The sequence below is a fragment of the Diceros bicornis genome, chromosome 18 (assembly GCF_020826845.1).
Source record: "Diceros bicornis minor isolate mBicDic1 chromosome 18, mDicBic1.mat.cur, whole genome shotgun sequence".
NCBI classification, from domain to species: Eukaryota; Metazoa; Chordata; class Mammalia; order Perissodactyla; family Rhinocerotidae; genus Diceros; species Diceros bicornis.
This window is the reverse complement of record NC_080757.1, coordinates 48,496,263-48,523,475: the sequence shown is the minus strand read 5'-3', so window position 1 is coordinate 48,523,475 and position 27,213 is coordinate 48,496,263. Positions and strand designations below refer to the sequence as shown.

At 47.5% G+C, this 27,213-nt stretch overlaps 1 protein-coding gene across 1 annotated transcript in view; it reads left to right on the top strand.

The window, feature by feature from the left end:
- The window catches only part of PRKCA (protein kinase C alpha), a 411,365-nt gene that overhangs the window by 342,822 nt on the left and 41,330 nt on the right, over positions 1 to 27,213 (top strand). The window contains exons 9-13 of the mRNA XM_058561412.1: positions 10,690 to 10,827; positions 11,637 to 11,810; positions 14,752 to 14,843; positions 17,494 to 17,556; positions 18,467 to 18,605. Coding sequence (XP_058417395.1) covers positions 10,690 to 10,827; positions 11,637 to 11,810; positions 14,752 to 14,843; positions 17,494 to 17,556; positions 18,467 to 18,605 — 606 coding nt within the window. The remainder of the gene's footprint in view (positions 1 to 10,689; positions 10,828 to 11,636; positions 11,811 to 14,751; positions 14,844 to 17,493; positions 17,557 to 18,466; positions 18,606 to 27,213) is intronic.

Below are 27,213 nucleotides of genomic sequence, written 5' to 3'. Positions count from 1 at the left end.
CCATAAAAATATTTCTCATTAAGAAAATGACAATGTGGTTTCCCTTAAATTTCTGCTCTGAATGTGTACTCCAGTCACCACGTTGTTGGGCTGCAAAACGGCTTTTTCCCGGACCAGTCAGCATATCAAGCATCATGAAAGAAACTGAATAGTAATTTAATCCAAGTGCATTTGAGGCTCTTAGTTGTGGCTGTTCTGAGAGGTTAGCAAGGAGATATAGATGTTTTATTTATATCCAACTGCTAATGGGGATGATTTGAGAACCCGCATAATACAGGGATGTAGGCAGGCAAACTGCAGCCCACAGGCCGTGTTCTGGCTACTGCCTGTTTTTGTAAATAAGGTTTTACTGGAACCCAGCCACACTCATTCGTTCATGTAGCTCTCACACTCGCTATAAGGGCAGAGTTGGGTAGTTAACGACAGAGACAGTATTTGGTTTGCAAAGCCAAAAACGTTTACTATCTGTCCCTTCACAGAAAATGTTTGCTTACCCTTGATATAGGAGGATGAGCACTGAATTCAAAGACCAGAGTTCTAGGTTCGGAGCCTAGGAAGGAAAATTGACTTTGACATATCACTTAGAGCCCCCCACTAGGCCTCAGTCTCCTCCTCTGTGACATGGGGGGCCTTAATCAGCTTATCTCCAGGTTCCCTTCAAATGTTAAAAGCTCCGTCACCGTTGTGCTGTTGGTTAAAAGATTACATCCCAAATGGGGCCTCTCTTAGCACAGGGCAGTGATCCTCTGCTGGATGATCCATGGTCCTGTTTCAAGGACCAGTTTAGAGGAAAGTAGCATCATTCTCTTCCTCCCCCATCACTGCCACAACCCAGTTCAGTGGCCATAGGCAGTGGCGGTATCTCTCTAGACCTCAATGTCTTCACCTGTACCAAAGGCAGGTCAGCCCTACCCAAGGACCCGTCTATGGCTGACAGTCCCTAGTTCTGAGGAGCTCCCTGCAGTTGCCAGCAGGAGAATGAATGATGCACACCTGTGACTTCCCACTTCGGGAAGAAACTGCAATCAGCAGGTGTTGCACAGTTGTGTGGGAGGAACCACCTGGCCCCATGCCTCCAGGTTGCAATTGCAGACTGGATTGCCAAATCTGACAAAGAAGTACTATTAGAGATTGCAGTCACGAGATAGACACACGACCTAAAAGAAACCAAGATGCCGCCTTCAGGAATTAGGCTGCCTTGACTCTTTGGGTTTCCCTCTTTTCTCTCTGACTTCCCGTGGTCAGATTAAAATGTCTGGCCTTGGGCATCAGCCTTTGCAATACCTGTACCTGTTGACCCAGCAATTCCACATCAGGAATCTATCCTGGAGAGATTGGGGATGTGCATAGAGATTTGGGCTAAAAAATCGTTCATCTGCATGTTATTGAAAACAGTGGAAATTGGATAATAGGTGTCCAGCAATAGGGGAGTGGTTAAGTAAACTGCACTAGAGCCACACAGTGGGCTATTATGCAGTCACTAAAGTCATGTGGTAGAAGAGTGCTTATAACATAAAAAGAAGTTCACACAGCGTAGTGGGGGGAAGCAGGTTACACACCATATAATTCTATACATGTCAAAGAAGAAAACATGAAAAGAAAGAATTAGAAGAATATCCACCAAAATGTTAACAATGATTAACTCTGGGTGATAAGATTATGGATGTTTTAAATTCTTTTTTTACTTATGCCTGTTGAATTTTCTAAAATGAACATGATTACTTTTATAACAGAGCAGCATTGTTGTAGAAATTACTTAAAAGCAATAACTGTCTTTTAAAAAATTTTATAGTAGAAGTAATTGCCTTCCCCATGTACACGCTCATCCATTTACTCTAAAAGTATCTGAGAACCACCATGCCCAGGCTCTCTCCTGGGCACTGGAGAACATCAGGGAACAGAACGGATGAGTCTCTCTCGCTCCCTCCAGTGGAGGGAGAAAGAGAAATGTGTAACAGGCGGGGAGGAGAGCATGAAGGAATACACAGCACGGGAAGGGATGACTGGGTTCCCTGTTGAAGCCTCTCGCTTAAAACAGCACCTGAGCAGAGACGAGAAGGTGTGCTGTCTGGCCCAGAGGAAGCAGAAAGTGCAAAGGCCCTGAGGCAACAAGCATGCTTGGCATATTCCAGAAGATGAAAAATTAGCCAGAGAACAGTGGGCATTTTACCTCCTCCAGCTGTGCTACCCAGGAGGCTGTAATGCCCATTAAGTAGCATCGTCTTAACCCGTTGCCCGGTTACTGAGTAGGAGGTAATAGATGTCATGACTCGTGGCTTGTTAGGAACACATAGGCCATACTCCATTAATGGTATCATTGAAAACTCCTTCCCAGTTCCTTTATGGGTTTCTTCTGAAACTACTTGATTCCTCTTAGCTAACGTTGCAGTGAGTGCAGGTGAATACATTACCGTGGAGGTAAGATGCTATGCTAAGGTCCTTGGTTACGTATGGCATGGCTCTTTCATTTACGCATGCCCCTCGTTTATGGAGCAGCATCGAAACACCATCAGTCTTATGTTGCCAGCGTTGTTCAAGTAAACCTTGAATACAGGACGTTTTCATTGCAGGAAAAAAATGTAGAATAAATACACAATTATTCATTTGCTTTTATGGTTGGTCATTGTTGGCCTGTCTGCCCTTGGAATCTTAGAAATAGAAAGAACCTTCTGTTGTTGTCAGGTTCACCTCTATACACTTTGAAAATGTCTTTGATAAATATATTCATCAAAGCCATGTTTTCTACTATGCTAGGAGATACAGTGTCATTAAAGACATTCACAAAATAGGTACGAATGGCCACGTTTACAATGGAATGTAGTTTAACATTAAAGCATACTTTAGTGGGTTATCAGATAGACCCACTGGGAGACTTGGACTCATGTTTAAGGCTCTCCATTCTTACCGTGGATGAATCTTTGGGCTTGGATTCCTACCGAAGATAAGTCAGCACCTCTCAGAAGAATTGCTAGGCAGGGTGCCATTGTATTAGAGGCTGGCGATTTATGGTGATACATTCCCCTGTGTCTTTGTTGTCTGTTTTCCCACATACCAAAGCTAGTATATAATCATTATACAAAACTCAAACATTGCAGAGTATCTATGGTATTAGGTTAAACCATTTGGAATTTCCATCACTGTAGGTCAGATTGTCACATCTCAGCAGCTGCAAATGGTCCAACCTAATAGAAAATGAACATCTCTCGCAGTCCCATCCCTCATAAATACACAGTGTTGTAGTTTGGCCCATCTTCCTGTCAATTTTAATTTGAAAAACCCCCTAATAATGAGCTGAATGTGGACAGCCTTTCACAATACCCACGGACAGCTCCTCAGAGACAGGTGTCTAACACACGTGCCAGGCTTCAAGCCCGATTGCCAGAATTTGAATTTGCAATATTCACATTCACTTTGTGTAATTTGCTTTGCAGAAATGCCACCATAGGAGTCCTTTAAATTTTGAATACCTTCAATGATTGCAAACTGTTATGTCTTTTCAAGAGTCTATCCGTTGTATAAAATGAGGCGCATGTCAGTTATTAGTAAATTGTCTGATGGGGAGAGAACTGTGCTCCTGCTCACAGCGTGGTAATCCATCATGGCGCCAGACTTGACCTAATGCTAATGAGCCATCCTTCAAGGAACCTAAAAATCCTGGATTCTGAGTTGTTTAATCATAGCCAATAAACCATGCTGTGTTTAAGTCTAATTAAAAAAAAAAAAAAAGAGAGCATTCCAAAGCTTCGGCATTTAAAGTCATTTTATTCTGTTTTGCAACATTATATGTCATAGTCTCCATTTTTATTGCCTCTTGTAAAACTTCTATCCCATTTTAATAAATCAGGGTCTTTTCCTGCACCAAGCCTAGCCCAGCCCCTCAGGGGCTACAGAAGGCGCTCCGGAAATCACGGTGAGCAGCTGGAGTGAGACCTGTTTCTTCTACCCTACCAGGAGGGTATGGGAGCCCATGGGGACGTGCCTCGGCCTCCCCACGGGTCCTGAGCTCCTGCAGAGCCTGTCTGCAGTCTCGACACATGTGCATGGGTGACAGGGTTTCTGATCTGTGAGTCAGCCAGGCAGAGCCCTGACCCCAGCGACCTGCATTTAACTCAGGAAGGCCTTCTGTCTGCAGTCAGGGAGGAGGTGGCTGCCAGGAGCCTGAGGGACGTGCAGACAGTGTCTCCTTCCTGGGACAGAGGAAAGAAGACCAGGTGAAGGGATGTGAGGTGCTGCACTGAGTTCTTTTGGAAAGACTTCCTCATTTCACCTTCAGCATAGCCCAGGGCTCTAGAGGTCTTATGACCACCATATTACAGGTGAGGGATCTGAGGCTCAGAGAGGCAGTGTAATCTACCAAGAGTCACACAGCAAATATGGGTAAGGCCAAGATTTGACCCAAGCTCTTTGGAATCCAAGTCCAGGGCTCTTTCCAGAGTTGCCCCTTAATTTTATATGATAATTGAAGATTGTTGAAGGTAGAAAGGGTCTCAGGACCATTGATTCTGAGGAGGACATTTAAACTTGGAGAAACATTCCAACTGTCTTAGATCAGCACATCTCAAACTTAAATGTGCATGGGAATCACTTGAGGGGCTTGCTAAAAATGCATCTTCTGATTCAGTAGATCTGAGCTGGGGCCTGAGAGTCTGACAAGCCTCCGGGTGATGCTGAGGCAGCTGGTCTATGGACCACACTTTGAGTGGCAGGAATGTAGACCACAGTACCTCTGGACTGCAAGTTCTTCAGAGGAGAGGCTACTTCTCATTGATCTAGTTTCCCAGCACCTGGCCCCATGTCTGGGGCATGACAGACATACAGATATTTGTGGAATAAATGATGGAGTGTTCTAAAGTCACACAAGGACCCATGAGTTCAACAACATAGTGTCCTGAGCAAGAACCCTGTGCCAGGACTCCACTAGGCCCTCTTGAGAAAATAGAGGTGAATGAGAAGAAGTAATAAGAGGTACCAAGCATTGAACACTCACTGGGTCCAGTTACTCTGCCAGACATTCTTGCATCTACTCTTGCCCAGAGTCCTGTGAGAAGAACGTCAGCAGACTCATCCCATCTTACAGATGAAGGACCAGAGGCTCAGAGTGGTTAAGGAACTTGTCCACCACCACACACAGTGTGCGCTGAGGTTGGGATCCAACCCCTCAGCTCTCGGCCGCTGCTCTCTGAAGAAGTGAACAAACATCGTCAGAGCTGAGAGGGCGTTCCGCCTTTGGGAGGTGGAGGAGGGCTTCATGGGAGGATGGTGGTACAGCAGTCCGTGGATCTCCGTCCCATCGACTGCTGCTCAGAGCCTGGTCCTCCATCAACTTTCTTGACGTGACTGTTGGAGACGAGTGAGAGCCAACTCAGGATTTGGGATGTATCAGCGAGGAGCATTACTAACGGGATCATATGTGCATTAAGTCCCCAGCCCAGTGGAGGCTCGTCTCTTTCCTCTGAATGTCAATCTTCAGGAGACCTCCTGCCTTTCTGTCTCTGCGGTTTGAATTCCCACACGTGCCCCGGCAGGGCGTCTGGCTGTGCCGTGCTTGCGTTGCTATAGTGAAGGATGTCGGCCCTCTCTTTCTTACGCCTCCTTGGGTTTGCTGGAGTCTCCACAGTTAGGCTCAGCTTTAGCTTTATCCCTAGACATATACTGATTTTGTTTGCACTCCTGGTGAAGTCTGAATTATGTGCATGACAGCCAGAGTCATGTCAACAGTGTGCAAGCCAGGAAGGGCAGGTCTCTTTGTCCTGCTGGGAGACCAGTGCCAGACAACCCATTAAAAAGCTCAAAGAAAGAAATAGTCAGCTCAGGGGTTCATTGTTGCTCTTCAGTCACAGATCCCACTGGCTCTGGGGCAGGCAGGACTTCCCATCTGAGGAATGTCCCTTCAGGGAAACTCTTCCAAGAGCCTGCTGTCGGCTTGCTGACCCAGCTCGTCCAGCGTGGCCTCTGGGGAGGGTCACTGTGTGGCCAACCTCCCTAAAGGCAAGGACGCTCTCACAGCCTTCTCTGGCTGACCCAGCATGACCAGTGACTGCTTGAGAGAGGGAGTTCTGACCCTATGTGGGCATCCACATGCACAGACTCCAGGGGCAGGTCTCTGAAACGGCCCACCTGATAACAGTTGCTGTTCTGTGTTCACGTTTGTCACCTGTGTGGCTAGTGCTGGCGACAGGTTGACTGTACCGTTTGTGATTTGGCCTCTGAGTTCTGTCAGTGCTAGTGCTTCATGAAGACATGTTTTTGACTGAATGAATGAGCTATTTAGCAGGTGTGTAATTATGTGCCCGGCACAGTGCTTGGTCTAAAGATACAAAGAAGAGGAAGATGGTCCCTGCCTTCCAGGATCTCACAATCCAGTGAGGAAGACAGGTCAGTAAGTCCAGGAAGAAGGTACACATGTTTAAGTTCCCCGGAAGCCAGCTCTGCCCAAGGTTTTGAGAACAAGGAGTTCGTTTGGGAAGGGATCCCAGGAGATGCTGGGGGGATTGGGATGTGAGCCAGGGAAGGGAGGAAGCCAGCTAAGGGTGTCTTGGTTATCCAGCTGGTTACCACAGCGGGCACACTGGAGCCCAGGCCTGCTGGGGAAACAGCATGGAACACGCTGCCGTGTGCAGCTGGTTGAGGGCTGCATCCTGGGGCAATAACTGTGGGGTATGCCCTGCAGACAGCCTCAGGTGAGCAGAGGTGTGCAGAGCCAAAAGCCCAGGGGACGTGGGCGGGGCAGAGACAGTATCTTCCACGGGTTGGAAATTCCAGGATGGAGGAGGCAACAGGGAGACTGAAGGGATGTTTGAGCTGGATTTTGCGGGTGAACAAGACAGCATGGCCCCCATGGGAAGGGCAACCAAAGACCCCGTGGCCAGAGGGAGGCTGGCATGGCTGAGACAAGGCCGAGAGGGGTGGGAGCTAAGGTCAGAGACAGAGCCTGGAGCCTAGTCTCCTCCTCACCCATTGTGAGAACTCAGCCTTTTCTCTCCACCAGGTGGGAACCCAGGGGACCAGGACAGGACCCCACTGACCAGGATCCCTCCAGGGAACAGACCCAAGGGGGCAGGGTAGAAGCAGGGAGCCCAGCAAGGAGGAGGTCACTGAATTGGGGCCGCCTGTGAAGGAGGCCCTGAGCAGAGGGCAGGTTCTGGACATAATCTGAAGGTGGATTTGACGTGACCTGCTGATGGATCAGCTGTAGAGTGAGATTGAAAGAGGCGTTAAACCAATAAACACACCATAAATAGATATTGACAGGTTGCCACGTGAGCTGTTAAGAAAAGACGAGGGTGCTGTGAGGGAGAAGAGCAGGAAGTCTTTGGGGAGGGTTCTCGGGAGAAATCACAGGTGGGCGGGAACCTGGAAGTGGGGGAGAGGTCAGCCAGGGGAAGGCATCGGGGGACATTGCAGCTCAGTCTCAGGCGGATTGCTCTCGGACAGCTTGGAGGGGAGTGATGGACCAAGGAAAGGTGGAAATCAGCAAGACAAAGGCAGCCCTGGAGGTGGACTGGAGGCTGAGGCCTGGGCTTGTGTAGACCAACTTCTCGGGAGTCTTCTGCCTTCCGTGCCCTCAGGCCTCCCCACTGGCCCCGAGCGACACAGCTGCTGCAGGGTCTGCTGGCTCTCTCCTCCAACCCTATTATTTATTAGCCTTGGGTTGGCAGAGAGACTTGCCCCAAGTCAGGCCCAGACCACTGAGATGTTGATATCATGGAAATTTCTACCCTAGAAGAGATGCTTGTGAAAACCCAGCGTTGGAGACGGCTCCATGCCATTCGGCAGCAAAGCCTGCAGGTGGCAGCGTGCAAATGGCTCTGGAAGCATATTCTGTAGGGGGAACGTGGAAGAAATGTTGCTCAGGTTGGCAGGATAGCTGCATGAAAGACCTCCAGGCTGCTCTTATCTCAGGGCTGGCTCGGGCTGGGGAGAAACCCATTCGCACCCTCTGGGCCAGGCCACTGAGAAGCCAGCCCTGTGGTTGGTGAATGTGGTCAGTGTGGGCTGCCTGGCCTGTCTCCTTCCCAAACAACCTCTGCTCTACTCAACTCTGTCTCTAGCTAAAAAGACATGAGAATGGCATCTGCCCAGGCAGGGCAGGAAGCCCATGCCTTCCTCTGTCCAGCTGCACCTCCTGGGAGCAGGAGGTTGAGGTGAGGAGATTGTTGACATTCCTGCCAACCCCGCGGATTGATTTCAGGGCAGAGTCTAAGATCATATTGTACCTGGGTTCAGAAGTCCTCAAATGCGAAAATGCTTTTTTTTGCATTTATATCCCTTTATCCTGAGCGTGGGGGATATCTTGTCCCTATAACAAGACTAGGGTCCTAGCACAAAACTCCCAGAGCCCTTGTTGGGTTACAGCCCCCAGTGAAGGCAGGCAATGCCTGTGTGTATAAAACCCCCGTATCTCCCCTGGAGGCCATCGCCTACATCAGCCCACGTTCGCTCTACACTGGCTGTGGTGTTGAGGTGTCAGAGGTGAAGGAGCAGTGACTGTTGAGGAATGCCCCATGAGTTGGGAGCACCTGGTTGGGACCACAGTGCTGCAGGTGGAAGCTGGACCCAGGTGAAAACGCTCTTCAGCTGTTTCAAGCACCTCAGAGCAATGAGGCTGTTGTATTTGGGTCTTTTCAGCTGTTATTGTGAATTTCCTGCTAAAATTAATCTTTGTGCCTCTTTCTGATAACTTTTTTCTTTTTATAAATCAGGAGAGCAGAATAGAGTGGCATAGTCGGTTTTCTCATCTCAAGCTTGAACTTCCTGATGATTCATTTAAATTTAGACACAAACCAGAAAGTTTCTCAGCTTGGAATCGTTCCTGGGGCTTGTGTTCGGAGGATGGAGCTGGTCGGGCAGTTGACAGGGACTCCATAACCCGAGCGGCTAAGTCCTGGCTCTTTCTCACAAGTCTGTCTTAAAATTCCTTCCATCCTCTGTCAAAGAGGATGCCAGTTTATGTATCCTTACGGTTCAGGTTTTGTCTTTATAGAGCATGTTTCCAGTGGCCCCCAAGTTCCCATGTGTTTCCCACATGCACTGCCAATCGCGTTATGGTACAACCATGTTAAATACTTTCAGCGTTGAAGCAAAAAAGTCAGGGACATCTTTCCCCCATATTTTAATGTCTCTGCTTAAATGGGCATGCTCAATTCATCAGAGCATGCACTAGAGCCATGAGGTTTGACCCCTATACAAATGAGTTATTTTTATCAGAGAAAAGCATTGCCTAACACAACAGCATCTGATGAACACGTTCAGACTTCATCTCTTTATTCATTCAACCACAATGCTGAGTACACACCCTGTGCCAAGCACTAGGTTAGGGATGGGGATCCCGAGATGGCTGAGGGGGACTCATCCAGCTAAGGCAAAGCCTCTTCAACAGAGCCTGGCACGAGGTGGCTCACTCAGTAATTGTGGGATGAAGGGATGCTATTGCTCAAAGAGGGAATGTGGATGATTCCTCGAAAGCCAGAAAAAATTGCAAATCCCACGTTTTCGCCCAAGAGCTAGGAATCAGTATTGCCAGCGCTTTGGTCACATAGTCAAGCCCCTGAATGCTGCCTTTGCCTCCTAGGCCATCTTGGTAACCACGATGACTTGAGTGATGTCCTGACACCTGCTCTGAAGCTCAAAGGTGCACCTAGGTCTGCTGCATTGGAGGAGGCAATGCGCCCTCAACCCTCTCATTATCAGTGAATCCAAAACTAGAGTCTTTGCCCGTGGGCCCAGGGCTGTGGGGATTCAGCCAGCCCCCAAGACCCTGGCCTTTTCAGCAGCTGACACGTCCAGCAGCGGACTCCCTCACAGTCAGGCAGATGTTCAGCATGCGGGGCTGTGGGGAGAACTCCAGGCTTCTCCGTGGGCACCTTTGCTGACTACTGAGGTGTCCCCATTGATCCCACTTGCCTTTCCTTTTCTGCTGAGCCCTCTGACTTTTCACCTGTGACGTGAGACTCTAAGTACCCCATGAGAGGAATGAGGGCCTGGTCTCTCCAGGGCCTTTGTGTGGCATGAGTCTAGTTTATAAAAACTCCTTTCGGTCACTCACATGTCACTGACCAAGTATTCTTCAGGCTGAAAGGGCGCCATGTGAACCAGATTCTCGCGCACGTCATCATTTCTTTTCCTGAGTTCAACTCTTGACTTAAGTAAACACTCTGTTCTTCTTACTGTGCCTTCTAAAGTAGCAATAAATCATCCCCACATCTTGCCATTTAAGCAGTTCCTCTCCAGAGGACACTATTCTCCCTTTTTGCCTGGGTACACGTTTCCTTTATGCAGATTAATCTTAAATTGGAGAATCTACAAATAAGAAAAGCATCAGTACACAGTTTCTTTCTTTTATTATGTTAACGTTATCACACCATTTTCCCCAAGAAGTTAACTTCTATGTCCAGGGATTACAATCAGCCCACCCTTGACAGAGTCCCATGACGTGATTTTGGGTTAACTGTATAAAGAGTCGTCTCATCTCGGGATAGGTAAGGGCAATTTTTTGCTTCCTTGCAGATGTTGCCCTTAGGGTGAGTATACCTCTGATGTATGAGTAGATATTTCATCACCCTCAGATTCCTTTTCTCGCCCCATCCCACCTCCCACCCGGCATCAAGCTTAGTTACAGCATGCTGTTTTCTATCACTCTTTTCCCTGGAAAAATGACCCATTGTTCTCTGGTGTATGCTTGTCGTTTAGAAAGCCAAGCTTGGCCCTGCTGGTAACAAAGTAATCAGTCCTTCAGAAGACAGGAGACAGCCTTCCAACAACCTTGACAGAGTGAAACTCACCGACTTCAACTTCCTCATGGTGCTGGGGAAGGGCAGTTTTGGGAAGGTAAGGAAGGGGACGGGAGATGGTGCATGCACGGCCGGGCCTTTGCAGAGACTGTTGGGATCGGTCCTGTTCTCCCCGAAGTTTCCAGAGCAGCCCTTGATTTCCTTGCTCTGTACAGGTTTCTCAGATGTCTCCTACTTCATTTCATTAAAAACAACTGTATCTGAAAAGCTGCAGAGGGGTCACTGTGTGTCACCGTTTCAGTGTTGAGAACACAGAGGGTGCTCCAAAATGTCAGTTGAGTGAATAATTTTCACAACTAAAAATGAAATGCTGACTTGTGGTAAGCGCATGTAACAATTAAGAGATACTGAACTGGGTTTCTTCAGCTCTCAGCCTGTTTGTCTCTACATTTGGCTTCTCTGGCCCCAAATCTCTTGATAGACCCAGGAACTGATTACAATCCTGCCGTTCTTTTTTTTCTTGTATTGGTTCCTGACTCGTGAAAAGCTTATAAAGGTCAGTCACATTTTCCTCTAAGGATGCCCCTGAAAAATGTGCTTAATTCAAGACTAATCCCGATAATGTTGAGTATTCCTTTTAGCAGCCGCAATAGCGCCATCATGTGGCAACAGCCTACACAGTGTATAGATCTTGACAGCTTAGAAATTGTGCAGTGCTGGAGGAATTTGCAGGGATGTGCACTATTTCAAAATTTGCACATAAAGTACAACTTTATTAACATTGTTATATCACACATTTACAAATTTGCATGAGCTGTGTGAACTGTCACCTGACCTGGTTCCTCCCCACGCCCGGCACCAGACATGTGCCTGGAAGTGTTCAGGTTGCCCTTCGTCTGCTCTCAGGTGATGCTCGCTGACAGGAAGGGAACAGAAGAGCTGTATGCTATCAAAATCCTGAAGAAGGACGTGGTGATTCAAGATGACGACGTAGAGTGCACCATGGTGGAAAAGCGAGTCCTGGCCCTGCTTGACAAGCCCCCGTTCCTGACGCAGTTACACTCCTGCTTCCAGACGGTGGTAAGGATCCTGGGGTGTATAGCTGTGGCCCAGCACACAGCGTGCTCAAGGGTAAGGATCCTGGGGTGTACAGCTGTGGCCCAGCACACAGCGTGCTCAAGGGTAAGGATCCTGGGGTGTACAGCTGTGGCCCAGCACACAGCGTGCTCAAGGGTAAGGATCCTGGGGTGTACAGCTGTGGCCCAGCACACAGCGTGCTCAAGGGTAAGGATCCTGGGGTGTACAGCTGTGGCCCAGCACACAGCGTGCTCAAGGGTAAGGATCCTGGGGTGTACAGCTGTGGCCCAGCACACAGCGTGCTCAAGGGTAAGGATCCTGGGGTGTACAGCTGTGGCCCAGCACACAGCGTGCTCAAGGGTAAGGATCCTGGGGTGTACAGCTGTGGCCCAGCACACAGCGTGCTCAAGGGTAAGGATCCTGGGGTGTACAGCTGTGGCCCAGCATACAGCGTGCTCAAGGGTAAGGATCCTGGGGTGTACAGCTGTGGCCCAGCACACAGCGTGCTCAAGGGTAAGGATCCTGGGGTGTACAGCTGTGGCCCAGCACACAGCGAACCAAAATGTTTGAGTGTCTGAGTCAACCTTAGTCCTCTGGAGAAGGCTGGAGAAAGGCATAACCTGGGGACCACTCAGCCCCAGATTCCTCTCTGCCAGGCAGAGGTGCCTGGGGACAACCTCTCACTCTTGTGCCCCTGGGAGATCTGGGGCGCCCCTTCCCTGTGGTGTGCCCTACTTAGAGGCTTGGCATTAATTCTGTTTAATTCAAACATTTATATCAAAAGTTTTCTTCATAGCAGGCAATGTGCTAAGACTTTGGTATACAAAAACAATAGAATAACTCACAGTCCTGGCCTTTTAAAACCGCTGGTCTAGCTGCCAGGCCTTGCATTGGAACATTAGGAGATTGGAGTTTGTAAAGGAGTGTATTCTTGTTTAATGCCACGCAGCAGAGGTTGGCAAACTGGCCTGTTTTTGTACGACCCATGAGCTCTAAGAAAAGTTAAAAAAAAAAAGCAAAGAATAATATTTTGTGACACGTGAAAATTAAACGAAATTCAAATTTCAGTGGCCATAAATAATTTTCTTGGAACACAGCCGTGCTCATTCAGTTACCTATCATCTACGCTGTTTTCATGCTACAAAGGCAGAGTTGAATAGTTGCAAGACACACACAAAGCCTAAAATATTTACTGCCTCGCCCATTACAGAACAAGTTTGCTGAGCCCTGTCATAGAGTATAACTAAACAGAGGACAAAAAAATTCCAAAGTACTAACCAGCCAGCTGTGGGGCCAGGGCTCTGGCGTGGTGCTTCCAAGCGGCCTGCAAGAAATAGAAACATCTGGATGGCACCATAGTGAGGCATTCCCAGAGATAGGCTTTCCGCTCCTCGGTGGCTGTCCTTTGTAAGATATGACTCAATAATCAGTAGCCATAGTTGTTACTGTTATGATGATGATTATTTTCAACTTCCCATTGACCAGAAATTGACTTTCTGTTTTATGTCTCTCTAAAATTTCTTGGGAGGCGCCCCTCAACGCCCTTGGATTTTAGAATCTCAAAATGGCGGTGCAGCCACACACAGTCTGTAGATGGGCAGTGGGGCTGCAGAGTCGGGCGCCGGCCACTGCATGTCATCGTAGCGCTGGCGGCAGGGTCAGCCCCCTGCTCTCAGCAGCTCCTAAGTAGCGCCAAGGAGGGAAGGGCAACGTGTTAGGAGAGAGAACCAAGTCTGTGAATCCCAGCCCAGGTCCTGTAACCCTGGTTATGCTGATTAAGCTCCAGAAAGCCACAGAGCAGAGAAATAAAGATGAAATTAAAGTTTATAACAGGAAAGCCGAGACTGAAGCTCCCAGAGCCGTTTCCTGCTTATTAGCACCAGCTTCATCATTTTTTTCCTCCCTGTGCAACACTTTAATGTTTAATAACCTCTGTAAATGGTGATGATGTCTAGAAGAGAGCAGAGGTCAGCTTTTCCCTCTGTGTGCTGTGCTGTGTTATTTCACTGTTAAACCCCCTCACTCTCCCCATCTGTTCCAGCATAATGTCCTCATAAATATGCAAATTTATTTGATTCCATGGTGTACGCCCTTCGTGGGGCCAACACTTAGCATACCAGTGACAGAGAAAATCAAAAACAATATTTGGGCATGTTATGGATGCAAAAGAACATTTGATTAGCCTCTCCACTTGTCGTCCCCTCCTTCACAGTAAATATCATTGAGCATTCACAATTTATAAGCCTGACCTAACTCATGAGATTGGTTTTCAAAAACATCCAGTTAGGGCCGGCCCCGTGGTTTAGCGGTTAAGTGCTCGCGCTCCGCTACTGGCGGCCTGGGTTCGGATCCCGGGCGCGCACCAACGCACCGCTTCTCCAGCCATGCTGAGGCCGTGTCCCACATACAGCAACTAGAAGGATGTGCAGCTATGACATACAACTACCTACTGGGGCTTCGGGGGAGGGAAAATAAAAAAAAATTAAAAAAAAAAAAATCCAGTTAAACACATTACCACATCACTGTGGCGTGCCTCCTGGACATTGCATACCAGAAATACTAGTTAAAACTAAAGAATTGGCCCATGTGGATTCTTCACACCATCTCTAACTTAGAAATGTATCATGTGTGTAGGATAAAAGGGAAGAACGTTTGGGGCTATTGCTATAATGGGGAGCATACGTAACCAGAAGGAGGCAGACACGTTGACAGAGAGCCATTATTTTAGACTTATGTAATAACTTGATACTTCCCAAGCCCCTCATGCAATAGGGTTATTACTACTTCTTTATTTGGGAAAAAAATTTTGAAGGGCTCCACTAAGCAGATGTGCCAGTGCAGCCCACATTTAACTGATGAGAAAGCAACACGCAGTCTGTAAAGAGTGAGGGAAGCCACTCTACCCGTGGAGGAGCCCTGCTCACGTTCTGACCTTGGTCTTCAGGATCGACTGTACTTCGTCATGGAATACGTCAATGGCGGAGACCTCATGTACCACATTCAGCAAGTAGGAAAATTTAAGGAACCACAAGCAGTGTGAGTATTTGTGTGTGTGTGTGTGTGTGTGTGTGTCTTAATTTAGACAACACAGTATTCCCAACTGGGAACTTGTGCTGGATGAAATATGAAAGTGGGGCTCTGCCCAGTTCAGGTTGGAGTACTGTAACCTCCTAGGGGGCCAGGTTTATTGACAGGGTCCATCTCAGCGTTTCCTAAGGAGAAGTTTATTCTACTTCTAGTAAATTGGCGATGCTGATGTATCCCCTTGTCACCCAATTCCACACTCACTGATGGAGTCATCCACTCATTTATTGAACACGTGGGCATTGCACACCCGAAATGCACCAGACGCTGGGAGTGTGAAAGGAACGAGTGGCTCCCTGCCCTCGGGAGTGGAGTGGGAGAAGTCACTTGACAATTGTAATGTGTCACCATAACTTTAGAGGTGGCACAGGACACCATGCAAAGCCCCAAAAGGGGGGCAGTGAGGGAAGAACATTCTGGGGGAATGAATGCCCAACCCAGAGGTGCAGGAGATGGTGTGAGATTCATAGTGGGAGGTGGGGGGAGGGGGCTCTAGGTGACAAGCCTGGTGGAGGGCCTGGCTGAGGAAAGGGAAGGCTGGAAGAGGCTTCAATGGGGCTTGACACCATCAGGTTAAGTTTTCACAACCCCCTGGCCAAAAGGAGAAGGAAGAAGGGAGAGAGTGTAAGGGCTGGTACAAGGGGGTTGCTGCAAATCTGTGTGGAACAGAAGGAATGGAGCTCTAATTAGGGCTTGGCCTTGGAGCCAGAGAGGAGTAAGTGGCTTTGAGAAACATTCTGGAGGAAGAAAACCAGAACTTGGAGATGCTGGGGGTGAGAAGAGAGAAACCTCTTCAGGTGACACCCCATTTTATGTTTGGGAAGGGACAGCCACCCAGAAGGAGGTGGTTTGGGGAGAGAATTGTGAGCTCAGTTTGGAAGATTTCATTGGGGTGTGCTTGGATGCCAGGATGCAGGGACGCAGGAGTCGGCAGCACAGGAGAGAGTCTTGGGCTCCATGGGAAGATGGAGAATCATCCATCTAGAAGGCAGTCTTTGATACCTGAAAAGTCATCCCATTTTTCAGGGGCCAGGAAGTCATAGAAAACTCAGCAGAAGCAAATCTAAGCAAACAGCTATTTCATTTCCCTCAGTGAGGATGTGTAGCGGGCATGTGCCTGAATAATCAAGTTAGCAAATGTTAAACAGATTCTGGCCGATGTTCAGTCTAAAAGATAAATCTGAAGTACTTTTGGCCTGCGTGGGATGATCTGTCCTAGGGAAGATTAATTGAAGGCAGAATAAGGAATTCTTTGGTAGTGAGCTTAAAAAATTCAAAGGGAGATTTCTCTGTTTTTATTTTTACTTTTCAATTTTCAGCAATGCCTGCCCTTATCCCCTCTCTTATGTTAATTATAAAGCATTAAAATGCTCTGATTGTAAATAAAGCTTGGTAACACAGAACTATAAGGAGCAAATGGCAAAATGACCACCTTACGCTATGAAATATTTGTATTGCTTTTGTTGTATTTGTGTTGCCGGAAAGCTTTTATTTTAAAAGTACAGAAAAGCATGGAAAATAATGTAAAAGTCGCCCATGATACCATCTCTTCTCCCTCCCCCATCCAGTTCCTCTCCTGCCGGCCCTCAGAGGAACCCCCCCGCCCCATTAAGAGTTTTGTCCTTATCGTTAAGGGGCTCTTCTCCGCTCACGTAGACACGTGTGCTTATGTTAAGCCTCCTGAGTGTGATGTTGCTCAGGCCCAGTCCTGTGGCTTCTCACACTTCAGAGATTCCTAAATGCTATGCAAATTTTAAAACATCCTTCAACATTTAGCCTAAGTTTCACATATTAACCGATTAACGATTTTGAAGTGATGGCAGTAACTGCTTTTTATTATGAATCGTTTAAAAGGGAAAACTCAGGTATGACTCATGGCGTGTGTCCCATTTATCTCAGCACTTGGGGGGAGGTGATGAGTAAACCAACTAAAAAGTTCATCACACGTTATTCTTTGTCTTCTAGGGTATAATAGTATTTTCAAATACTAATGTATTCTGTCCATGAATAGGAAATGGAAATTTTCTCCACTCTACCCTAGTTCTGACATGAAAGAGTCTAACAGCCACTCTTTGCAAGATTGTACCATCATGCGTCACTTAACAACGGGGATGCGTTCTGAGAGATGTGAAATGAGGCAATTTTGTTGTTGTGCGAACATCACAGAGTGTATTTACACAAACCTAGGTGGTATAGCCTACTACGCACCTAGGCTGTATAGTACTAATCTTATGGGACCACCATCGTATAGGCAGTCCATCATTGACCAAAACATTGTTATGTGGCGCATGACTGTATCAGAAATTTCTTGTAAGCAGTAAATTACCTGTCCACCTGCCCCAGACAAGAAGTGCTTGTTTCTGGGCAGGTAATAAACCCATCTCATTGATTTTATTAGCTGTATCATTCCTTGGGGAAGTTGGAGTGATAAAATGGCGGAGGGAGGGTGACGGGCTGGAAGAACACGTGTAGGGCAATGCTGATCTCTGCAGTCCTGGGATCTTACGTTCTTTTACCTCTTCAGTGTCTGAGCTGCAGGATACAAAGTATCTAGAAGTCCAAAGAACTGAGCCAGAAAGCTGACGAGCATTTTCTCTTGCAGATTCTATGCGGCCGAGATTTCCATTGGATTGTTCTTTCTTCATAAAAGAGGAATCATTTATAGGTGCGTATCGAAGCTCTGCCACCAGCAGCGCAGTTGAGAGTTTGGCTAGACCTCTGGACCTCTGTGGGCATGTAGTTATGTGATGGAGACTTAAGATATGGAGTTGATAACCCCCAAGATAACAGAGACCTGCTGGGGCCCACCTTTCTCTGCAGCATCCAGGCAAATCAGGACCACCATCTGATTTCTGGACCTCAAAAGATTTTATCTCATTTCTGCTTTCCACAAGAAAACATGCTTTTATCCTCACTGCCAGCTCCTTCCTCTGCCTTTTATTTGGAATGAAGATCAAGGAGCAGTGGATATTGAATTTCTGTTCTAGATGCTCAGCAGCAGAACATGGAGAACTGAGGGGAGGCAAGGGAGAAACTATTGGATTAAATTCTTCGGGTTGTTAGTTACAGTGAAAGTCTGGCACCAAGAAAAAAGAATGTCTTCCAGTGTTAAGTGAAGACTTATTAAAAGGACATATGGCACTAGGCAGAATGGGAGGGGCAAGTTGTGACCCGTAGAGGTTGTTCTAAACCTGTGATTTTGCAAACCTGGCTGTGTGTCAGACCCCTCTGTGTGGGATACTAATAAACCCAATGACCAGGATCTCTCAAGACCTGCTGAATTGGAATCTCTGGTGATTCACATGCTCAGCCAAAGTTGGGAATCACTAGTTCAGCCATTTGGTCATTCATTTAGTATGCATTTATTAAGTACCACTGTAAGCCAGGCAACACATTAGGAGATTAAAAAAAAACAAAAACAAAAACACAGTAACTCCTGGTCCCAGCTCTCCTGAGACATGAAGTTAACATACTGTTGAGATGGTAGCTAATGAAATATCCTTCTATCTCACTAGCTCCAGAGCAAACCATGTATGTCATGGGAAGGACACTGATGCTATCCTGCTTCCTTGCAGGGATCTGAAGTTAGATAATGTCATGCTGGATTCGGAAGGACACATCAAGATTGCTGACTTTGGGATGTGCAAGGAACACATGATGGATGGAGTCACGACCAGGACCTTCTGTGGGACTCCAGATTACATTGCCCCGGAGGTAGGGCCCAGCGCTTTCAAACAGCAAAAACAACCCCCTTGTGGAGTATAGAGTCATTAGTGAATCACTAAGTCATTTTGTGGGGTCATGACCACAAAATAGACTAAACTAGACTACGTAGAGCAAAATAGAAAAAACATGAGAGCTCATTGCACATAAGGCTATGTCTTGTTTCATAGAACTTTTGTTTTTGTCATGTATACATGTGAGCTTGTTGCATGGTAAAATGTATTTCTTACATGGTCAAGGGCAAAACAATTTAAGCAACACTGTTGTGCAGAGAAGGGAGTTCTTGCTTGTAAAAATATTCTGCATGGAAAAACTGGATCAGAAAGTGGTTCCAATGACGGCTTTTAGCAAAATCAGAGTGATTAGTGCTCTAAATGACACATTGGAATTGATCATGGTATTTAATCTAGAAAGAATGTTTCAGTGTGGTTATAAGCAAAGTGGTTCCAAGATTTGTGTATTTACAGCAGTGGCCATACTACTTTGTCATTGCTATAACACTTACTGAGTAATTTTCTTCCTATTTTATGAAGCTTAGTACATGACAATCATTGGATGGATTATAACCCTAGGTCACTGGGTAGCCAGCTTTCTTTCCACACACAGCCTTGTGGATGAAGCAATCTCTTCTTTTTTTTTTTTTTTGGTGAGGAAGATCAGTCCTGAGCTAACGTCGGATGCCAATCTTCCTCTTTTTTGGTGAGAAAGATTGGCCCTGGGCTAACATCCATACCCATCTTCCTCTACTTTATATGGGACGATGCCACAGCACGGCTTGACAAGCGGTGTGTTGGTACGTTCCCGGGGTCCGAACCGGGGAACCCCGGGTCGCCAAAGCGGCGTGCATGCACTTAACCGCTGTGCCACCAGGCTGGCCCAGAAACAAACTCTTCTTAACTGAGCTCCAGCATGGTACAAAGTAGTGGATTCAAAGTTAGGCCAAACTTTAGCTCTTTGTAAAGCTCTCATGTTAACTGTCGATGGCTCTTATGGCATTTATTCAACATATTGCATTTATCTCAAAGGCAGTAGTTTAGAGTGGAAAACACACGAACTTAGAAATCAGACCAATGTGAGCTTCAGTCCTAACTCGATTATTGGCAGGCTGTGGGAACTCAGGCAAGTTGCTTAACCTGTCTGAACACCTGTTTCTGCAGTGGCAAGTTAGAGATAATAATATCCTCCTTATAGAATTGCTGTGAGGACGAAAGTGCCTAATACCAATGTGTTGCACCTAGTAGACCCTTTCAAAAGGGAAGCTAATTTTTATTCCTTTTTTAAGAGTTTGTTTATTATATGCCTAGACAATGTGGAAACACAGAATTAGAACATCTACTTAGAAACTTAATTTCTGAATTACATGGCTAAAGATGTTATCCTGATATGTAACCTGGTGGGGTTTTCCCCCAAAAGAACTCACACATTGGTATCTCCAGGCATAACATGAGCTTAAATAGTCGTATTTTTCTAACATGAAGATTAGAGAGATCATACAGTAAAAAACACAACCTCTTGAGGCGGTGTTTATTCTGAAGCCTTCTCCTGGCTGCCATGTATTAAACAGGCTGTGATAATAAGCCGTGCCAGCTCCGTGTAACACCCGCTGACACAGTAGAAGCATAGTGACAGGGAATAGCAGCATTTTTGGGAATAAAGGGGGCTTTGAACTTCATCTCCACCTGGTCTCTGCCAATCAGAGAAATAGCTTCCTGTGTTCAGGAACACCACAGCCATCTGATACACCAGAGATGACAGTGTTGCACATAGGTGAAATTTTCCAAATGATTGAAGTTTGCTGTCTTTTTTTCCCCCGGTGTTCCTCATTGTATTCGTTTCCTTTTGCTGCTATAACAAATGACCGCAAACTTAGTGGATTAAAACAATACAAATTTATTATCTTATAGTTCTTACAAATTTATCATCTTACAGTCTACCCAGATAATCCAGGATCATCTCCCCATCTCAAGATCCTTAACTTAATCATATCTGCAAAGTCCCCTTTACCAAGTAAAATTAAATTCATACATTCATAGATTCTGGGGATTAGAATGTCTACTTCTTTGGGGGAGGGGGCATTATTCAGCCTACCACACTCACGATGGCGTTCCATCTAACTATATTTGATAACCTCCGCACCTGCCTCCACCAAGTCTGCCTAAACCTACTTCTAGCATATCTTGGTAACTTTGGGCTTTTTTTCTTCACTTGTCCACATTTGTGTGTATGTTTATTGAGCTCTGTGCAACTTGCTCACATGTGTAGGTTCACATCTCCAACACCACAGTCAGGATACAGTTCATTTCCATCACCACAGGGATCCCTCCTGTTGCCCTTTTAGAACCACACCCACCTCCTCCCTGCCCCCGATCCCTGACCCTTGGCAACCACTGATCTGTTTTCCATCTTTTAATTTTGTCATTTCGAGAACGTTATATGATGGAATCATACAGTATGTAACATTTTGAGATTGGGTTTTCATCTGAGCACTTTCTAGAACTGCAGTCATAATGTTTGAGTACTGCTTCTACCGCTTGGTCAAGTTATTTAAACATTCCATGCCTCCCTTTCCTCACCTGTAAAATGGGGATGATAATGTCTGCCTCATAAGGTTGTTATCTGTAACTTGGAGTCTTGTCTGTCCCAAGGCAAGCTGGTCCTGCTGTCATCATTGTTCACTCGACTCATTTGCCACATTGGACTGTGAGCCTCTTGCTACAGCCCCTCCTAGAAGACCCTGGCCATTGCTGTCTTCATGGTGATTTTTTGGAAGCAAAGGATAGGTTGGCCTGGGAAGACCCTTTGAACTGAGAAGTTGATTGCTATTTAGAAAGTGCTAGAAGAAGATGGCATCTATATGGGGCTGGCCATGTCGTGCTAGGAACCTGGGAACACGCTATCAGAAGGAGGAATCCTGAGAACAACTGTCAGAGAGGGAGGCTGGGAACACACAGTCAGGGAGAGGGATTCTGGGAACATGTCATCATAGAGAGGGATGCTGGGAACATGTCAGAGAAAAGGATCTGGGAACATGTCAGAGAGGGTTGCTGGGAACACATCATGAGAGAGAGGGATGCTGGGAACACGCAGTCAGGGAGAGGGATTCTGGGAACTTGTTGTCAGAGAAAAGGATGCCAGGAACACACTGTCAGAGAAGAATGTGTGGAAAACCAACTTTGGGCCTTTTAATACACAGAGGATAACGTGCTCCGGCCCTAAATACCCTCAGTTTTGCAAGCCTTCATTCCTCTCCTTGTATCCACTGTGCAATCAATAACAAAGGGAGCACCCACCATTTATTGAGAATCTACTACATGCCAGGCACGTTACATACTTTCCCTCCATCCTCAGAACAAGCCCCGTAAGGAATGTAACATCAGGCCCGTGTTTCAGGTGAGGAGCCTGAAGGGTGAGTAATAGGCTAAGGCCACATTACTAAGAAATGCCACAATCGGGCTTTAGTCTCCAGACCCTTGCACTGCCCACTACACTAAACTGCTGCTCAAACGTGAGCGATGTGCGTGTTCAGAGAGCGTTCTGCGTGCTTACTGTGCCAAGCATGGCGCCACTGGTACACAGAAGTGTATCCGACAGGAGCCCTGCCCCCAAAGTGCTTACAGTTCAGAAGAGGCGACACAAGAAAACAAGCCAGCACTGACAGCTCTGTTTAGATTCCAGTTGACTTTCACTGAAAGATAAGCTGCGCTAGTTTGGGATTTCAGTCAGTAATAACTCTAGGTTGTTTCCCCTTCTGTTGGCATTTTTCTCACGAAGGTCGTCATTGGGCCATAGAAATAATTGCAGTATAGAGAAAGACCATCTAGGTTCGAAGTTTCTGAATTTGCTCAAAGGTTAAAATAATCCTATCGTTTATATAAATCTTCGTGTCAGGCAGTGGCCAAATAATTATCTTAGATGGCATTTTCCCTAACAGGCAAAACGGAGGCTTAAATATTTATGGCTGTTTGTTCAAAAACCTTGAAATGGGCCGGCCCCGTGGCTTAGCGGTTAAGTGCGCGCGCTCCGCTACTGGCGGCCCGGGTTCGGATCCCGGTGCACCGACGCACCGCTTCTCCTGCCATGCTGAGGCCGCGTCCCACATACAGCAACTAGAAGGATGTGCAACTGTGACATACAACTATCTACTGGGGCTTTGGGGAAAAAAAGGAGGAGGATTGGCAACAGATGTTAGCTCAGAGCTGGTCTCCCTCAGCAAAAAGAGGAGGATTAGCATGGATGTTAGCTCAGGGCTGATCTTCCTCACAAAAAAAAAAAAAAAATTAAAAAAAAAGAAAAAAATAATAATAATAAGGGGCCGGCCCGGTGGCGCAAGCGGTTAAGTGCGCGCGCTCCGCCGCGGCGGCCCGGGGTTCGCTGGTTCGGATCCCGGGCGCGCACCGACGCACTGCTTGGTAAGCCATGCTGTGGCGGCGTCCCATATAAAGTGGAGGAAGATGGGCACAGATGTTAGCCCAGGGCCGTCTTCCTCAGCAAAAAAAAAGAGGAGGATTGGCGGATGTTAGCTCAGGGCTGATCTCCTCACAAAAAAAAAAAAAAAAAAAAAAAAAAACCTTGAAATGGATTAATACTGTAGCATCTCTTTAATGGGTGAAGACGAACTGAGGCAGAAAATGTCACTAACAGATGTGGTTTTGGAGTTGAGATGGACACCCACGAAAGAGCGCTAATCAGAGGATAATTCCTGAAGCTGACATCCCGGGTGCTCTTTGCTTTGACATAGAAAGAATTCTTCGGAATCAGTGAGAGTCCTTGAGAAGGCCGAACAAAAGCTTCATCTGGATTTAATCCCCCCTCTGCAAGTTAGTTATTTCGGGCATGCGAGATCCAGTCACAAGTCAAGTATCTCCTGGCAGCTAAGAATCAGACTGAATACTAGCATTGCCCACTCTTTCCTGGAAGAAAACGAAGCAGCACAGAAGTGTTTGCTTCTGGCTGCTGTACCTCTGAGTACCTCCTGCTGCGGTGGGAGCGAAGCTTTTTGAAAATGTGCCATGCAGAATCCTTCCTCGCAGGCATGCTATGCAGGGGGCGAGTTAGAGCTCAGGCAAAGGATGTCACCCATGATATAGTGACTGTCTGCTCTGTACCAAGACCTCTGAGCACATTTCCTGGTTTGTCTCATTTTCTGTATGAGTGGAAGTCAAGTGGCTTGCCCAAGGTCACACCACTGGTAACAGGCAAAAGTGGGGTTTGGACCTGAGACATTCTGACCTCAGAGCTCATATATTTCTTTCCACCTATTACACCGTCTCCAGAGATATAAGAAACCTCCCTGAGTGAAAGAGCAGTTAAAAATGAGCACTGAGATGTTACAGACCATCTTTTCTTTGATGTCTTTTAAGAGAAGATGGACATCTATCCATCTGAGCTGGAATCAGGAGTCCGAGCCATGATCAGACTTCTTCATCTCTAATGCAGTCAGTGGCTCGGGAATGTATTCCAGCTGTGAATACTGGACAGATCCCTTAGAAGCCAAGGGAGAGCCAGCAACACTTAAGCCCGTCTCCCACATGTGACATCGTCAGTCAGGTATTCATTGAGTGCCTACTAAGTGCCTGGGACTGGAGGCGGTTAGAAATGGGCCACTGCAGCCCAGGAGAGGCGTGGGTTTAGAGACATGGAAAAGACAGTATTCCCCTTGGCAATAACAGATGGCACCTCCAGCAAGGCTGAAATCACTAGGGTAGAAGTATGCCGGCAGCCTGCCGCCCCCGCAGCCAGCTGGCCATAAGCAGATGTGCAAACTGCTGTGAGTGTTGGGGGCTGGATGAGTTCAGAGAGCTAGAGACCTATCCCAGGGGGTCCTGGCTTCTCCTTCCAGCCCTATGGGAATGCCAGCCCAGTATTGCCCATGACAGCAGCCAGAAATCTGCATTTTTATGTAAAATTTGCCTAACTGTTCAAAGTTGGCTCTAATATGTATTAAAAGAAACGTATACAGGTAAGATTCAGCCAATGGGCCATCACCTGTGACTTTTCTTCTGGAGTGGGTCAAGGGTCACATCTGGGGGGAGCCACATATTAGGGATGGGAGGAAAAATAGAAGACCAAGGGATGTCCAGAGAGGTAGAAAAAGAACTAAGGAGCTATAGAGTCTTGGGTACCAAGGATGGTAAGTGTTCATGAACTCAGAGATGGCGGAGAACTGCAGAGGTCAAGGAGAAGGGGGAGGGGGTGAGGAGGGCTCTGGCTGCAAGGAACCAGAGCCCTGAGAGCAGTGTCAGTAACGATGAGGCAGAAACCGGATGACACTGGCGTGGAGTTGAGCGTGAGCATCAGCAGCCAGGCTGGAACCCTCTCTTTGGGGGAATCTGTGGGAAATGGAAGGAGAGAGGGTGGACAGTCACTCCCAGGGAAGGCAAGATGAAGGAAACATTATTTAAGCTGCAGAAACATGAGTGTATTTCTAGGCCAAAGGGAAAACGTCCAGAGAGAGGAGAGAGAGAGAGAGAGAATACCATATGCCAGCAGGAAACCAGAATAGGGATGCAGGAGGAAAGGAGACCCTTCCTCCTCAGGCACAGGAGGAGGGTGAGGTCAGGGAGGCAGGAAAGCTGAAATCATCCTTGCTGGCTGGCCTGCCCCTTCAGAGAGTGGAGTCAGGAAGGGTGGGGCCTGGACCTGGGAGTGGGTTGCTGGTGTGGGGGGTAGGTGTGATGACAGAGAAGAGAGAGGCTGAGCCACAGAGTCGGGAAGTCTGGATTGTCGTACAGCCAGCACCCCACACTCGATAACTCTCCAGCAAAACGCGGTGGTCTGGTGCAGGGGGATTAGGGATTGCTCAGGGCTGGGGAGGCCAGACGCTTAAAAGAGTCTCCTGGAAGTGGCTGGCCAGGTAGTGGGAATGGGTGAACAAGGCAGGAAGGGGGCCGAGTGTCTGTCAGAATAGGAGAATTGAGGGGTTCTTCCTAAAGAGTAGAGAGAATGTGTGCAGTCAGGGGAGGGGGAGGAGGGGCAGATGAGATAGAAGGGTAAGGCATTGCCACCAGTGCTGGCTCTGGGGGTAGCCATTCATTTCTGAATTAGGCATCTTGTGGAAGCCCAGGTCTTCACAGTGGCCCGAGACCCTTTGTACCGCATTTCCTCCATTGCCCGCTCCCGGATCTCTCTAGACCAGCTGCCGTGACTGCCTTACCGCTCCCCAGATGTGCCAGGCTCGCTCCATCCTCCCCATCCTCAGGGCCTTTGCTCTTCTCATTCCCTCTACCTGGGATGTCCCTCCCCCAGGTGTCAGCCTCCTTGAAGCCTCAACTCAGGTGTCACCTCAGGGAGGTCACCTTTCCTGGTGACCCCGTTTAACACTGCAAACCTCCAGCTCCCACCCAACACTCCTGACGCCCTGTCCCTGCTCCCCTTCTGTGGTGCTCGTCACCCACCGATAGACCATGTCGGGTACTCGTGTGTTTATTGACTTTGTATCTGTCTCTCCCACTGAGCTCCCACGGCAGAATCTCTGTTTTTGGTTTCCTGGTAAGCCCCTGCCCCGGGTCTGGAATGGTGCCTGAGCAAGCAGGTGGTATTAGGGATGTGTGGGTGCAGCGGGCTGCGTTCCTCGGTGCAACTGTGTGGAGGAGACGCAGCAATAGAACAGAGCTGAAGGCTCTGGAATTGAGAGATGGGGAACTCTGGAGGCAGGTGTTGGAGGGGTGATTCCCAAGGCTGCCCCTGGGGCGAAGCTGATGGCAGGGGGTGGAGTGCAGAGGACACCCACGCGCCTCCCCTCATTGACTGAAGAGAGCCAGTGTGCTGGGGGACCTGAGTGTCTGAAGGTTGGTGAGACATCTGCCCGAGTCCCCCAGGCAGCCCAAGGTGCCAGAATATTGATGTTGCAGAGACTTTTCCTGGCCTTTGGGGAAAGGGTTATAGAGACGGATAGAGAATAAAAGAGGATCTGCAAGTTAAATGAGAAAATAAATCATGTGATGCACGCAGCCAGGCAGTCAGGCAGTAAATTAGCACTTGCCACACTGAGAAGAAAGGGAGAGATGAGCTAGAGAGAGAGAGAAGCCAATCAGCACCAGCAGAGGCTCCTCGGAGATCAGCCTTCTGAACTGCAGGCCCCACACGAGCCCCACGCGGGCAGAGCAAAGAAAGCGCTTGATTAAAGAAAGGGAATGATAAACGGAAGGCAGCTTACTTTCTTTCAAAGGCCAATTTCCCTCTATGTAAGGTCACAGTCCAATGGCCCCAGCATTGCAAGAGAAAATGAAGCAGCCGCTTTCCCTCCAAGAAATATTTAAAGAGCTAAGGCCAGGCTTTCCTTTGGGTTCTTCCTTAAATTGTGTAGCTCTCCTCAGATCTTTTCTAGGAATTGTGTTGGCTATATATTATCTCGTATATTTTATCTTCTGCCTGTGGCTATTTAACTGTCTCATCATTCTCCTGGCCTCAGAGTTCAATCAGCCTAGCCCTGTTCTCTGGAGCATTTGGCACCCTCTGCGATACTGTGGTCCAGGAAACAGCTGTGGTCCGGGCCTTCCTCCTGACCTTCTCCTTCCTGTTCTTCCTGCAGAGATAACCAGCTCCGTGTGGACTAGCGGCCCCTTGTGAATGCCTGACTGACTTAATTTTGTTTAATCCT